The 14,052-nt window shown below is 43.7% G+C and overlaps 1 protein-coding gene across 2 annotated transcripts in view; it reads right to left on the bottom strand.

Annotated features, from left to right (window-relative positions):
* ncoa7b (nuclear receptor coactivator 7b) overlaps positions 1–14,052 on the bottom strand; it is a 96,048-nt gene that overhangs the window by 26,758 nt on the left and 55,238 nt on the right. Inside the window, exons 9-11 of one of the 2 annotated variants that reach the window (XM_084330607.1) lie at positions 12,136–12,257; positions 7,348–8,295; positions 3,753–3,924 (exon numbers count right to left, since the gene is read on the bottom strand). In XM_084330607.1, coding sequence (XP_084186733.1) covers positions 3,753–3,924; positions 7,348–8,295; positions 12,136–12,257 — 1,242 coding nt within the window. Of the gene's footprint in view, positions 1–3,752; positions 3,925–7,347; positions 8,296–12,135; positions 12,291–14,052 lie in introns of both variants that reach the window. The other variant, XM_084330606.1, reaches the window with a different exon arrangement.

The raw sequence follows: 14,052 nt of genomic DNA on the forward strand, positions 1-14,052 counted from the left end.
GTCAGGGGGGTAGCCTGGGGGACAGTATACATTCATAAATGTAATTTATTTACCCTTAAGAACCCCTTTGATAATCACATAGCGACCTTGGCTATCTAAAGAGGAAGTTATGAGTCTAAAGGGGAGATTTTTATTGATCAGTATGGCCACTCCCCTACTAAATGTAGAATAGTTTGTGGCGAAGACCTGTCCCACCCAACTCTTTGCGTTTAGCGGCATCGTTGGGTCCCATATGGGTTTCTTGTAATAAAGCAATAGAAACATTCTCCTTCTTTAAAAAGGTCAGAATCGCCTTCCTTTTCGCTAGTTTCTGAAGACCTCGAACATTCCAGGAGCAGAGCTTAAAGCTCTCAGAGTTAGCCGTAGCCATATAATATTAGGGGGTGTGTAGACAGGGCAGACCTAAAAAGGCCTGTGGGCACACCAAATTCACCTATTTTAACCACTAAGCATATGTGTCCTGAGCCATACATAAAAAACATATAAAGGTGCGGGACCGGTGGGCCTTTCCCCAACAACACAGGGACTCACCATAGGGCCTAAAACCCTCAAACCTACCATAAGTAGATTACTCTCTCAGTGGCTGCTTGCCACACTCTCAAAAAAAAAAAAAAAAAAGAAAAAATAAATGAAAAGCCTCAAAACGTAGAGTAAATGGAAAAGTTCACATTAAACCTTATAAAAACATGGCTAGGTTTAAACAAGAAACCTAGAACAGGAACCGTAGCAAGAGAAAAGGGGGGGGGGGGGATAAATGACCTGTGTACTGCCTGATAAACGTGTGCAGTACATCCACCAGGCCGGAAGAGGGCGATACTCTGCTGACAGGTCCGTTGTTTCCTATGGCTCACACAGAGTAGCTTGTGTAACCCCCCCTTAAGTCAGACGCAGAGAAAAATAAAGCATCCAGGCGATACCTAACGTCACACAGTCAACCATATTTATAAGAACGAAGAAATATAGAGTGATATGACGCTCGGCGTATTATCCATAGCGAGGTGCTAACGGCCCAAAATCAAGCTACTACCGCGTTTGGTACTGGTGAGGCCGGTGTTGGGGCCCCTCCACGCCAGGTCTTCAAGAAGTCCACGGCGTCCTCAGGCAATGAAAGATGTGTTCTCGCCCCGTCCTCAGTTGTGATGATAAGTCTCGCAGGAAACTGAAGAGACGGCTTGATACCTAGCTTGTAGAGGGGGGCCATGACGTCTTTGTAGCGGGAACGCTGCTCCACAACTTCGGGACAGTAGTCTTCAAAGATTAGGACTGGTTCCCCTCTGTATTTCAGCGTTCCCCTCCTCTTCCGTGCCTCTCAGATAATCCTCTCTTTTATTCGATAGTGATGTAGGCCAGGGGTTCCCAAAGTCGGGGTCGTGACCCCCAGTTGGGTCGCGAGCCGCCGCGGGGGGAGGGGGTCGCCAGATGATTTAAAAAAAAAAAAAAAAAAAAAAAAAAAAAAATGTATGCAGTCAGGCCACTGAACTTAGAAGCAGGCCAGGCCAGTGTTTCTAGTTGCACCAGCGCAATAGTTAGATAACCTAGGTGGGGAACAACCAGGAGATCACTGCAACTCACACAAGTTGGAGAACTATCTCTCTCTCTCTCTCTTGCTCTCACACACAAGGGAGCCGCATGTGATTGGTGGAGGCGGGACCCTTACAAAAAACTGATAATCATTGACACATGCTAGCCTGTAATAATCCCCCCCAGATAAATCTACTTTGCATTTGATATATTGCAAATATGCCATCACACACACTGGCATTTAAAGGGTTAGAATTATAAAATGAATATGTGGTGTTATGATCAGGGCTGAAGTTGAATAAGATTGTATTTTTTAATCAATTACAAAAAAACTGAAAATCCATAAAAATCTGTGTTGTTGCTAATCATACATATGCTAGCCTGTTTTTTTAACAATAATTTGTGATGCCATCACAAACACTGGCATTTAAAGGGTACAAATAAAAGAATTCCTGCACCAGAATGCAGGAAATGAAGTCTTTGTAACAAAAAAAATCCTGGTGGGGGACCCCCAGACCCCCTGCTTAAAAAGTGGCCTGACTGGGGCTATATTTCCTGGCCTGAATGATTTCCCCAGTCCGGCCCTGGTTAAAAGCCTCCAATGCTTATTAGTGTGTATGCGTTTGAACGTTTGCATGTTTCAACCATACATTTCCATTTATAAAAAAAAAAATATATATATATACCGGTATATATATTTTTTTTATTTTACCTCCTATAATAGTGGGGGTCGCGGCTCTCTGACACCGTTATTTGGGGGTCGCGGCCTGAAAAGTTTGGGAACCCCTGATGTAGGCGAGCAAAACCGCTCTAGGCCTGGAACCGGGTGCTGGCTTGGCAGTAAGGGCCCTGTGACACCGGTCCAGCTCGGGTGGCGTAGGGAGGACCTCCTTCCCCAGAATTTCAACCAGTACCTCCGCAAAAAAATCGCTGGGCCGGTCGCTATGAACGGACTTATCCAGTCCCAATATGCAAATATTAGACCGGCGACTCCGGGACTCGACGTTAGTTAGCTTAGCCTTTAGCTTGTCATTGTTCTCTTCTAGCGCCGTACACCTAGCCTCTAGCTCGTCCACCCTGCCAGTCCAAGTATTCCACGGAGGTCAGACGCTCGGCATGGTCGTTAACCGACGTCCAGAGGCTGTCGAGTTTGGATTTGAGCGAGGCAGCGGACGCTCTGATTTCGTTGGACTGCCTGAGCTCTTCAATTAGCCCAGCAATGGCGGTTATATCAGCGGGAGCGTCGTCCTTCTTGGATTCATTTCTCAGTTGTCTCGTCGCCATTATGGTTCTTGCAGCCAAAATAAATAGGTAGAAACATAAAGGGGGTATATACAAAAAGGTTTAACCGAGTTGAAAATATAAAAAGAGGCTTTTAGGACTAAATATAAAAATACGGGAGTCACATCGTGGCAATGAGCGACTACTCCATCCTCGACCCGGAACCCTGTGTATATATATTAACAAATAGTTTTAAATAAATAATAATGATACCGAAAGTACAGAAAAAAGGTACCGTTGGGTACCGGTATCGATTCAAATGTGAACGGTACCCAACCCTAATGCTGTCTAGATTGCTTGTAATTCAGATAACATTAACATCTGTTTAGACTAGGTCCTCAAAAATGTATGGAAGTGAATGAGGAGCCTGACACCTGGGAGGAAAGGTGGAGATACTGTAGGGATGGCAGTAGATGCACTTAGATTGGAAAAGTTAAATATCCCTCGACTTGAACGACCGCAAATTCGTCATGCCTTTCAAAACGAGGCTGTAAAAAAGAAAATACCATCAAACCTACAGAAGGCAATATGGATATGTGTGTCTGTTGGTTGCATTTTATTGTAGAATGTAAGGCTGAGACTATATGCCATTTGGAAGAATCGATAAATCGGGACAAAATTATCGATAAATATCGATTTCTTTATTATTAATTTGCATGTGTAATTTAAAAAAATAATAATATTATTTAACGTTAGTTTGTGTGTGTGTGTGTGTGTGTGTGTGTCACGTGCACTCAGTCATTTTTGCGATGCTGTAGTTGGCCCACGACACACACAAGAACTAACGTTAATAATCTTTTTTAAGAAAAAAGTATTAAATCTTTTTTTATTTTTTTTATAAGTGCCACTTATCGATTTCACGCAGTTATCAATAATTACCGATAAATGGATAAGTGGTCTCAGCCTTAGTAGAATGCCTACAGCAGTGCTAAGCTATGTCTCTGTCTCACCTCTCCTGTGGCACAGCGAACCAGTACTCCGGCTGCTTCACCCGGTGCCCGAACGAGTGAGCCGGGCTGGAGGTCCTCCCGGTGGCGAAGGACTTCCTCATGGGCTTCCCCACCTTGAAGCACAGGAACATGGGCGGACTCTTGCTCTTCTCCTCAGAGTGGTGAAGCATGTCTGCATGTAACGGGAACCATAATCATAAAACTTTATTTAACCAGAAAATAAAAACCCATCGAGACCGAGGTCTCTTTTTCAAGGGTGATCTGGCCAAGAAGGCAAGCACGAATTATGACAAAACATGATACATAACAAGACACAATACACATACAGTAGACTACCATACAACCGATATTTTAAATGAAAAGTCAAATTCAGTTAAAAAAAATACAAGCACAATGAAACAATAGCAATCAAACCAAAATAAAAAAAATGCAACATCAAAGCAGGAGCAGCAGGTGGAAAGGATTTCCGAATTTTTTTGGAGGAGATCGGAGAGGCCAATTCGAGACGTGTCTGGAGAGGTCATTCCAGGCCCAAAGACCAAAATTAAATACAGTAGGCTTCTTTTACATGCCTCAGTCCGCATGGGCGCATCCAGGTGCTGGATCTGAGGTTGAGCGAGTTTTAAATTAATTCAAGCTTGGAACTGATGGAAGTTTTCCAAGAACAGCCTTATATATAAAATAAAACATACCAGTGCTGCAACCTGCGTGTAGCGAGTGAAGTCCAACCAATTAGTGAATAGGGTACAGTGATGCGTCCTATAAGGTGAATTGGAGATAAATCTCAGAGCGGCATGATAAAGCGGATCGAGTTTGGCTAAAGGGCTCTACATGCTCGAGCAACTGCGACGCGACTCTGACACAACTACAACACAACATGGTTGCAGATGTCGCAGAGGGTGTTGCAGAGGGTGTTGCGAGGATGTTGCGTACCTATCACAAAAATTTTACCCGAGCGACTGCAACACAACCGTTGCGTTGATGTTGCATAGCATTGATTGGTTGGTTAGTGAATGGGGGCAGGGCTGTGACTGTCATATAATAATATTGGTTCCGCAGGCACCAACGTAATTTATACAAATGGAAGTATTGATTTCTTCGTAACGAATCATTCAAAAAATATACAGTCAACTGGAATATGTTAGTGTTTTACACATATGTTGGATGATGTAATTGGTTTGTCATGACAAACCAATAAAAAATCGCGAATTAACCGGTAGTGGTAGGGGTTCTCCATGATTCATAAATAGGCCGACAAATGACAACATGTCTAGTGTATTCGAGAATATTCCAATAAATTCCGTTTATGACGTAATCTTTCTATTTTCCTGAAGTTTCCAAAAAACTATAGCTTTTCGAAATGCTATAAAAAGGATATGAACCGTTTAAAAAACAATCCGTTTAGACAATGTTGACTGCAAACAAGTCTTTGATAAGCGACGGGCAGATTAGACACATAGCCATAATTTAAAACATAGATTATGCGTTTTTAACGCTATCATTGAAGTGGATGCTGGCATCCAAGGACATTAATCAACGTTAATGGCCGGCACTGAAAGTGTTAAAGGGTACAAATAAAAAAATGCCTGCACCAGAATGCAGGAAATGAGGTATTTGGGGCAGACCCCCCGCTTAAAAAGTGGCCTGACTGGGGCTATATTTCGCACTATATTTCCTGGCCTGAAATTTCCCCAGTCCGGCCCTGGTTAAAAGCCTCCAATGCTTATTAGTGTGTGTGCGTTTGAACGTTTGCATGTTTCAACCATACATTTCCATTTATAAAAAAAAATGTAAAAAAATATTATAATTTTTTTTTATTGATTTTTTTTACCTCCTATAATAGTGGGGGTCGCGGCTCTCTGACACCGTTATTTCGGGGGTCGCGGCCTGAAAACTTTGGGAACCCCTGCTCTATAGTAACGTGCTTTGATATTCACGACCATGGACAAAACCATTCTGGTAGTCACCGCTATGAGGGGTGGCCCTGGAGAACTCCTAATAATAATAATAATAATAAATTACATTTATATAGCGCTTTTCTAAGACACTCAAAGCGCTCCCCACAATGTAGGGTTAGGGAAATTGCCTCCTTCACCACCACTGGTAGCACCCAACCTATCCTCAGGCCATCAGAATGCTAAATGACAATAACATATGTAACAACCATCAAATGCACTCACAGCACACACATCCACACACTCACTTTAGAACACCTAAACACACTTTATATTTATTGGTAAAGAATTTGCACTACAACCCATACCTCATTACACCTTACTGTAAATTGTACCTAAATTGTACCTCATCCCATTTCTGCTTTGTACTGTATAGTATATTGTATTGTAACTCAGTTACTTCTACTCTGCATTGTACATTGTGTATATACTACATTGTGTAACACTTCTGTCTACGTACTTGACCTCTATTTTATACTTACTATTTTTATCTAGCACAATCTCTGGAGCAAAAGAGAAAGAAGCATTTTATATAAAAGTATTCTGTACTTCTGTATGACTACTAATAAAGAAACTTGAGAACTTGAGAACCTTGGGCTACGCAGGCTCAATGGCTGTCAATGTCATACACTGGCACCCGGCACATGTCACACTACACAATGGCTGAACGGCTCAGGAGACAGGGATTGATGTCAGACAATTAAGGGGAAGGGATGATTAGGTGGCCTTGATGTCAGAGACCCGATTGGGAATTTGGCCAGGAACGTCGTAGGGCTGTACCGAATGTCATTTTTTAACATTCGAAGCTTCGATTGAAGTATTCGAACGAAGCTTCGAATGTCTATTAAAATGTTTTTTTACTTCACTTTTACTTTACTAAACCCTCAATTTGAATAAAGTGATTAATCTGATTAAATTAGTCTTTTTCTTTTATTAAATAAACTTTCATTAATGAATATAACTCATCAGTTTCGTCAACATAAATAATCCAATAAGGGCACGTTGGTATGAAAGTGATGGTGACGTCTTATATTATAATATTAGTGTACCCTAATCTTTAACTGCAACTGTGAAGAAAACCCCCATTGGTTTAAACAGATTGAATAGACAAAAAAAAAAATATATATATATATATATATATATATATTTTTTTTTTATTAAAAATGACAAATTCTAATGTTGATTTAGAATTCGAATGTCAACCTTATGATCGAAGCTTCGAAGCATTCGGTACAGCCCTAGAACGTCGGGGGAACCCCCTACTCTTTGCGATAAGCGCCCTGGGTTCTTTAACAACCTACCGTACTTTTCGCACTATAAGCCGCACTGGACTATAAGACGCAGGTGTTTTAATGTTTAATTACCATATGTAATTAGCATTGGGACACAATACTGTTGGACAAATAACAAGAATTAACTAATTTACAAGTTGTATTGAGTTTAGCAAATAAGGGAACAGATAAATAACATTTCAATGCAGTCAAAAAAGCTATATTTAGATTTAAAAATTTTCGGGTTTGGTCACGTCGAGTCACATATAAGCCGCACCGTTATATAAGCCGCAGGGTCGAAAAATGGGGGGAAAAAGCCGCGGCTTATAGTCCGAAAAGTACGGTAATTCAGTCAGGACCTCGGTTTACCTTCTATAGGCGCCTGCATCCTCTCCAGGAGCCACAACTTCACCTCCGCCTCATAGTTCCTCCTACGTCGCTCCTCCTCGCTCAGTCCCTCCTCTTCTGTTGGTCCGTTCTGCGGCCCGTGAGCACTACACGTCCCATCGGCCTCCGCGGTCCCTCTCAAACTCAACTTCCTGTTTCGGTCCACCGCCGGTGAGGTGACGGTGACCCCCTTCACAACAGACTCCTGGGTCCCTTCGGGTTTCCCAGCTTTGGCTTCAGTCACCTCTAGACTCGTAGGCTGTTCGTCACCCTGTGTCTCCGTCTCGGAGGTAGAGAGCTCTATTCCTTCCTCGACAGAACTGTTCTGAACCACGCCTTCATCCTCCTCCTCGTCCTCCTCCTCCACCTTCTTCTTCTTCGTCTGGCAGAGCTCTGGGACTGGACTGGGATCGGATGATGCTTCTTGGGAGTCCGACTTTTCTGTCTGGCAAGGTTCTAGGGCCTTCTCCCTTTGGTCCTCCCTGGTAGCACTGTGTAGTTTGGAGGAGACCGGGGCGTCCTCTGTGCTGTGTAGTTTGGACGAGATCGGGCCGTCCTCGGTGCTGTGTAGTTTGGACGAGATCGGGCCGTCCTCGGTGCTGTGTAGTTTGGACGAGATCAGGCCGTCCTCAGTGCCGTGTAGTTTGGATGAGATCGGGGCGTCCTCGGTGCCGTGTAGTTTGGATGAGATCGGGGCGTCCTCAGTGTCGTGTAGTTTGGATGAGATCGGGGCGTCCTCAGTGTCGTGTAGTTTGGATGAGATCGGGGCGTCCTCGGTGCCGTGTAGTTTGGATGAGATCGGGGCGTCCTCGGTGCCGTGTAGTTTGGATGAGACCAGGGTGTCCTCGGTGCTCCCGATAACCGTGGGCTCCATCTCCGTGAAGCCCTCGTCTGATGGTGACTTGTCAGGTTGTTCCCCCTCTGCACTGCCTGCCAGGAAGATATTTCATTTAATTTATTTATACGGGAATACAAATTTGAAAAAACAATGTTCAATTCTTCAGACAATCTGATTTTCAATGGGTTCCTGTCCTGCAGAGAAAAGAAGAAATTGCATCCAGACTGTGATTGTTGTCTATGAGATTTTATTGCGCTGCACTATTGCACTATTGTATCAAATCAAATCAAATGTATTTGTATGGCCCGAAATCACAACGAATTGCCCCCATGGGCTTCACAGATCAAGAAGAAACAACGGAATAGAGCCACAACAAAAACCACCATAAATTCCTGCCTATTCTATGCTAATTGGTGTTGTCCTCGACGACCAGTTGAACTTCTCTGCTCACATCGCAGCGACAACCAGAACCTGCAGATTCCTCCTGAGCAATGTCAGAAAGATCCGCCCCTTCCTGACAAAAGAAGCCACCCAACTCCTCGTCCAATCAACAGTCATCTCCCGCCTCAAAATGAGCGGCAATCTGGTGGTTTAACTGTGCCAAATTTTAAGTTATATTTTCAAGCGTTATCATTTTGTCCTCTGTTGAGTTGGTTTAATTTAAATTCTGAGGCCCCCTGGCTTAATATTGAAAAACATATTGTGGTGCCGATTCGTTTACAAGACATTGTCTTCACAGATATTTCACTAAAGCAGTGTAGATTACGTTATGGTCCAATAATAGCGCATGCCATATCTTTATGGCGCAAATATGAAAAGTTACTTAAATGGGATACTACGTGGCATGAACAGACTCCCTTATTCCATAACCCTTTTTTGCTTAGCGGAGGCCGCAGTTTTGTAGCTCAATCATGGTCCAATTGTGACATTCATGTACTTGCCGATGTTATGAGGACAATGGTCTAAGAACATTCTCAGATCTGAAAGAGTCATATAACTTACCTGGCACCTCCTTTTTTTTATATTTACAGCTCCGTTCGGCTATGTGAGCCTATGGAGTTCCATGGACCAAACCAACTACTCACTCGTTAATTACTTTCTCAAAAAAAATTGCAGGTCTCTCCAAAGGACAAGTCTCTATAATTTATAAAGATCTATCACAAAGATGTACTTCGTTAATACCCGTTATCCAATCGTGGAGCACAGAATTGGGATTAGAACACTATCACTATCAATTGGACCAGAGTTTGGGGAAATATTACTATGGCATCACGAAACCCAAATCATCAGCAGATTCATTTCAATTTAGTCCATAAAACATATTTAACCCCCCAGAAAGCTTATAGAATGAGACGTGCTATTTCACCAAACTGTACACTTTGTTCTCTAAATACTACTGGTACTTTTACACATATGATGTGGGAATGCCCCACAGTCAAACGTTTCTGGGAACAGATAACTAATTATCTATCTAAAGTATTACAAAAACATATTCCCTGTTGTCCCAAATTACTTCTCCTTAATGATGATGATTCTTTAGCTTTAAGTATTGTTCAGAGACGATTTTGGCTGGCAGGAAGTACTGCTGCAAATTCTTTTTTGCCGCTGCGATGGCAAGCTCCACACTCTCTGCCCTTTAATCACTGGAAACAGTTATTAGCTGATGTTGTAACAATGGAGCTTTCTACAGCTAGATTAAATGGTGCAAGCTATCAAATAGATATCAAATAGATATCAAATAGATAGCTGGAACCATATTCTCTATCAAGTTAGGACCTTTACTATATAGCTAGCAGGACATAACTAAATATATCTGTATAATTCCTTTTATTTTTTTGATCTTTGTTGAAATCTCTGTTCAATTATTTTTCTTCTCAGGCCTATGACGGGTGGGTTGGGGTTACTATTATTAGTATTATTATTTTATTTATTTTTTGTCAACGGTGGTTGGTGCAGGGGTTAGGGGGTAGGATTTTTTATTTTAAATGAGGCAAGGGGCAAGCCAATGCGTGTAATTGGCAAATAATTTAAATTTATGTTTTATGTGCATTGTATGCCTGTACCTGTGCCTTTTCTTCCAAAAAAACTTAATACAAATATATAAAAAATAAATAAAAAAAAACGTCATATGTTCTCAAATCAATGAGTAATTGTGTTTAATAAATCATGATTTTCTTTTTTTTTTAAACTTTATTTTTTAGCGTTTATCGCTTTTCTGGTCAAGCATGACCGACAGTTGTAGAGTGAAACGGGAGGGAGAACAGGGGAAGACATTCGGCAAATGACGGCGGGTCCGGGAATCGAACTCGGAGTCAACCAGAACCGTGACGCAGCACGGCTCCTCCCAACGCAGAAATAGCGCCGAGATACGCGGTGAGCTACTGGAGCCCCCAATAAATCATGATTTTCAATAAAAATAATCATAATCATTAATAATCATCAAAATGCTGGAGAAAAGCTTACTGTATCCTTGTTAACCCTTTCACTATCACACTACAGAATGTTAACCCTTTCACTACCACACTACAGACTTAACCGTCTGTAGTGTGGTAGTGAAAGGGTTAACCTTAAATAAAATAATTAATCATTTAGGACCTGCTCACAGGTATTATTCTGTATTGTCGCAGTGAAAGGGTCAACCATTTGGTAGTGTGGTAGTGAAAGGGTTAACCTTCTGTATTGTCGCAGTGAAAGGGTCAATCATTTGGTAGTGTGGTAGTGAAAGGGTTAAAGCAGAACTGTGAATGGGAGGAGTTTATATGACCCACCCACCAGGCACAACGTCTCACTAGGGATGCACCGATCCCACTTTCTCAGGCCCCATACCTGGGCTTTGGGTATCGGCCGATACCGAGTACCGATCCGATACCCATTGTTCAATTAATAAACTGTATCCCTCACTGTGTGGAAGAGACTGGGATCATTCTTTTGTGCAAGGCAACCCATTGGGAGCCGGTTCCTAATTGTCCGATTCCTGGAATCGCATGCCTCCGTGACTATCGATTCCTCTTATCACTGCCATGTTTTTCCGACATTTGCGCATTTTAAAAGAATAACGTTAGCGCCATGATAACGTTAGCAGTCAGCCATAGCAGACTATTTGATTCCTTAAGGGCTCGAAATTGCCTGGGTTTTGGTCGGATATGCTCCCGCTGTTTGACTGTTTCTATGTGCAGTGAAAACTACTCGAATGTTTTGCAACCTAGTCATTTATTTAATTCGGGGTAAACTAGCATTAGCCGCGGAGCTAACGATAGCTAACCTTGCGCATACACAAACACACAGAGAGAGAGAGAGAGAGAACAGCAGGCTGATATGACTAGAAGAGGGTGGGGGCCGTCTGTGTGTGTGTGTGTGTGTGTGTGTGTGTGTGTGTGTGTGTGTGTGTGTGTGTGTGTGTGTGTGTGTGTGTGTGTGTGTGATTCCGAGAGGGGGCGGAGTCTATGTCTTACCAGATTCTGAGAGTGCGGAGTCTATGTCTTACCAGATTCCAAGAGGGCGGAGTCTATGTCTTACCAGATTCCGAGAGGGCGGAGTCTATGTCTTACCAGAGTCCGAGAGGGCGGAGTCTATGTCTTACCAGATTCCAAGAGGGCGGAGTCTATGTCTTACCAGATTCCAAGAGGGCGGAGTCTATGTATTACCAGATTCCGAGAGGGCGGAGTCTATGTCTTACCAGATTCCGAGGGGGTGGAGCCTACATCTTACCAGATTTCGAGGGGGCGGAGTCTACGTCTTACCAGATTCCGAGAGGGCGGAGTCTACGTCTTACCAGATTCCGAGAGGGCGGAGTCTATGTCTTACTAGATTCCGAGAGGGCGAAGTCTAAGTCTTACCAGATTCCGAGAGGGCGGAGTCTAAGTCTTACCAGATTCTGAGAGGGCGGAGTCTATGTCTTACCAGATTCCGAGAGGGCGGAGTCTAAGTCTTACCAGATTCCGAGAGGGCGGAGTCTACGTCGTCCAGGACGATGGGCCTCTTGGAGTCCAGCGCCTCGTAGCGGCTGAAGGGGTTGAGGTCTTGCTCCGAGGGCAGCTGCTCCCACTCCCCGGGCCTGTACACAGGACACAGATCCTGGGGTAGGTCTCTATCGGACCACGGGGGGGGGGGGGGGGGGGGACCGCAAACACCGCACCGCACGAACCAAGACGGGGGATAAATTAAAAGGAGAAAGGAAACAAAAAAGAAAAGGCAAACCAAAATCATAAATGAAACAAAGTGAAATTCAACTTAAAAGTTTTAAATGTAAAAATAGAAGGAAGAAATGGTGAGGTAAATTTGCCAACTAATACAAAATAACCGCATGGAAGTCAACTGAAAACAAAAAAAAATATTTTAAAAGAAAAGCAAATAGAAGATGTGGGGGTCAAAATGTAAAGAGTAAAAATACCAAACACTGACAGTGGCTGATAGTAGTTAATACCTTAAAGATCCAACAGCAAACCAGCTAGAGAATTAACCCTTTCACTGCCGCAGTACCAAATGGTTAACCATTTCACTGCGACAATACAGAAGGTTAACCCTCTGTAGTGGGATAGTAAAGGGTTAACCTTCTGTAGTGTGGCAGTGAAAGGGTTAACAGAGGAGAGCAACATATAAGACATAAGAAGCAGCAGAAGAAGGTCAAGAACCAAGAGAGAGAGAGAGAGAGAGAGAGAGAAAGAGAGAGACCACCACCTAAAAATCGAATTACACAAAACTTAAATTTAATCACAAACCAAAACTGAATGCTATAAGCAACTAAACAGAGACATCAAATTGGCAAATTACCTTGAACTCAGGGCTTTAAAAGAAAGAAAAACGATTTCTAATTATATAGTGTGATCATAAATTAGAAATAGAGAAAGGGAGACAAATCGTGGAAGCCAAGAAAACAAAGACCGCCATCGTTGCGACCTGCAGGAGGTAGAGACAGAGATTCCTGCTATCCTGTCCAACATATCACACAATTACAACAAAACATTTGCCCAAATGTTATGAAATAATCTAGAGACGGGGGGAGAGAGAGGGGAGAGGGAGAAAGAGAGGGGGGAGAGAGGGAGAGATAGAGAGGGAGAGAGAGAGGGGAGAGAGAGAAAGAGGGGGGGAGAGAAAGAGAGGGGGGAGAGAAAGAGAAAGAGAGGGGGGAGAGAGAGAAAGAGAGGGGGAGAGAGAGCGAGAGAGTGAGAGGGGGGGAGAGAGAAAGAGAGAGGGAGAGAGATAGATAGATAGAGAGAGGGGGGAGAGAGAGAAAGAGAGGGGGAGAGGGAGAGAGAGAGGGGGGGAGAGAGAATGAGAGAGGGAGAAGAGAGAAAGAGAGAGAGGGAGAGAGAGGGGGGGAGAGATAGAAAGAGAGGGATAGAGAGAAAGAGGGGGAGAGAGAGAAAGAGAGGCAGAGAGATATAAAGAGGGGGGGGGGGGGAAAGAGAGAAAGAAAGAGGGGGGAGAGAGAACGAGAGAGATAGAGAAAGAGAGAGGGGAGAGAGACATAGAGAGAGAGACACATCAAAAGAGAGCAGCAAAGGAGAGCAGAGCAGAAACAGAGCCAGCGAGAGAAGAAGTGAACAAGGGGAGTGAGAGGGTGTCAGGGAGTGAGAGGGTGTCATGGTGCAGGGCGGTCCGAGTGAGAGAAGAAGGGAACAAGGGGAGTGAGAGGGTGTCAGGGAGTGAGAGGGTGTCATGGTGCAGGGCGGTCCGAGTGAGAGAAGAAGGGAACCAGGGGAGTGAGAGGGTGTCAGAGAAGAAGGGAACCAGGGGAGTGAGAGGGTGTCGGGGAGTGAAAGGGTGTCATGGCGCGGGGCGGTCCGGGTGAGAGAAGAAGGGAACCAGGGGAGTGAGAGGGTGTCATGGCGCGCGCGGTCCGGGTGTCG

This window comes from Notolepis coatsorum (assembly GCF_963971535.1).
Source record: "Notolepis coatsorum genome assembly, chromosome: 15".
Taxonomy (NCBI): domain Eukaryota; kingdom Metazoa; phylum Chordata; class Actinopteri; order Aulopiformes; family Paralepididae; genus Notolepis; species Notolepis coatsorum.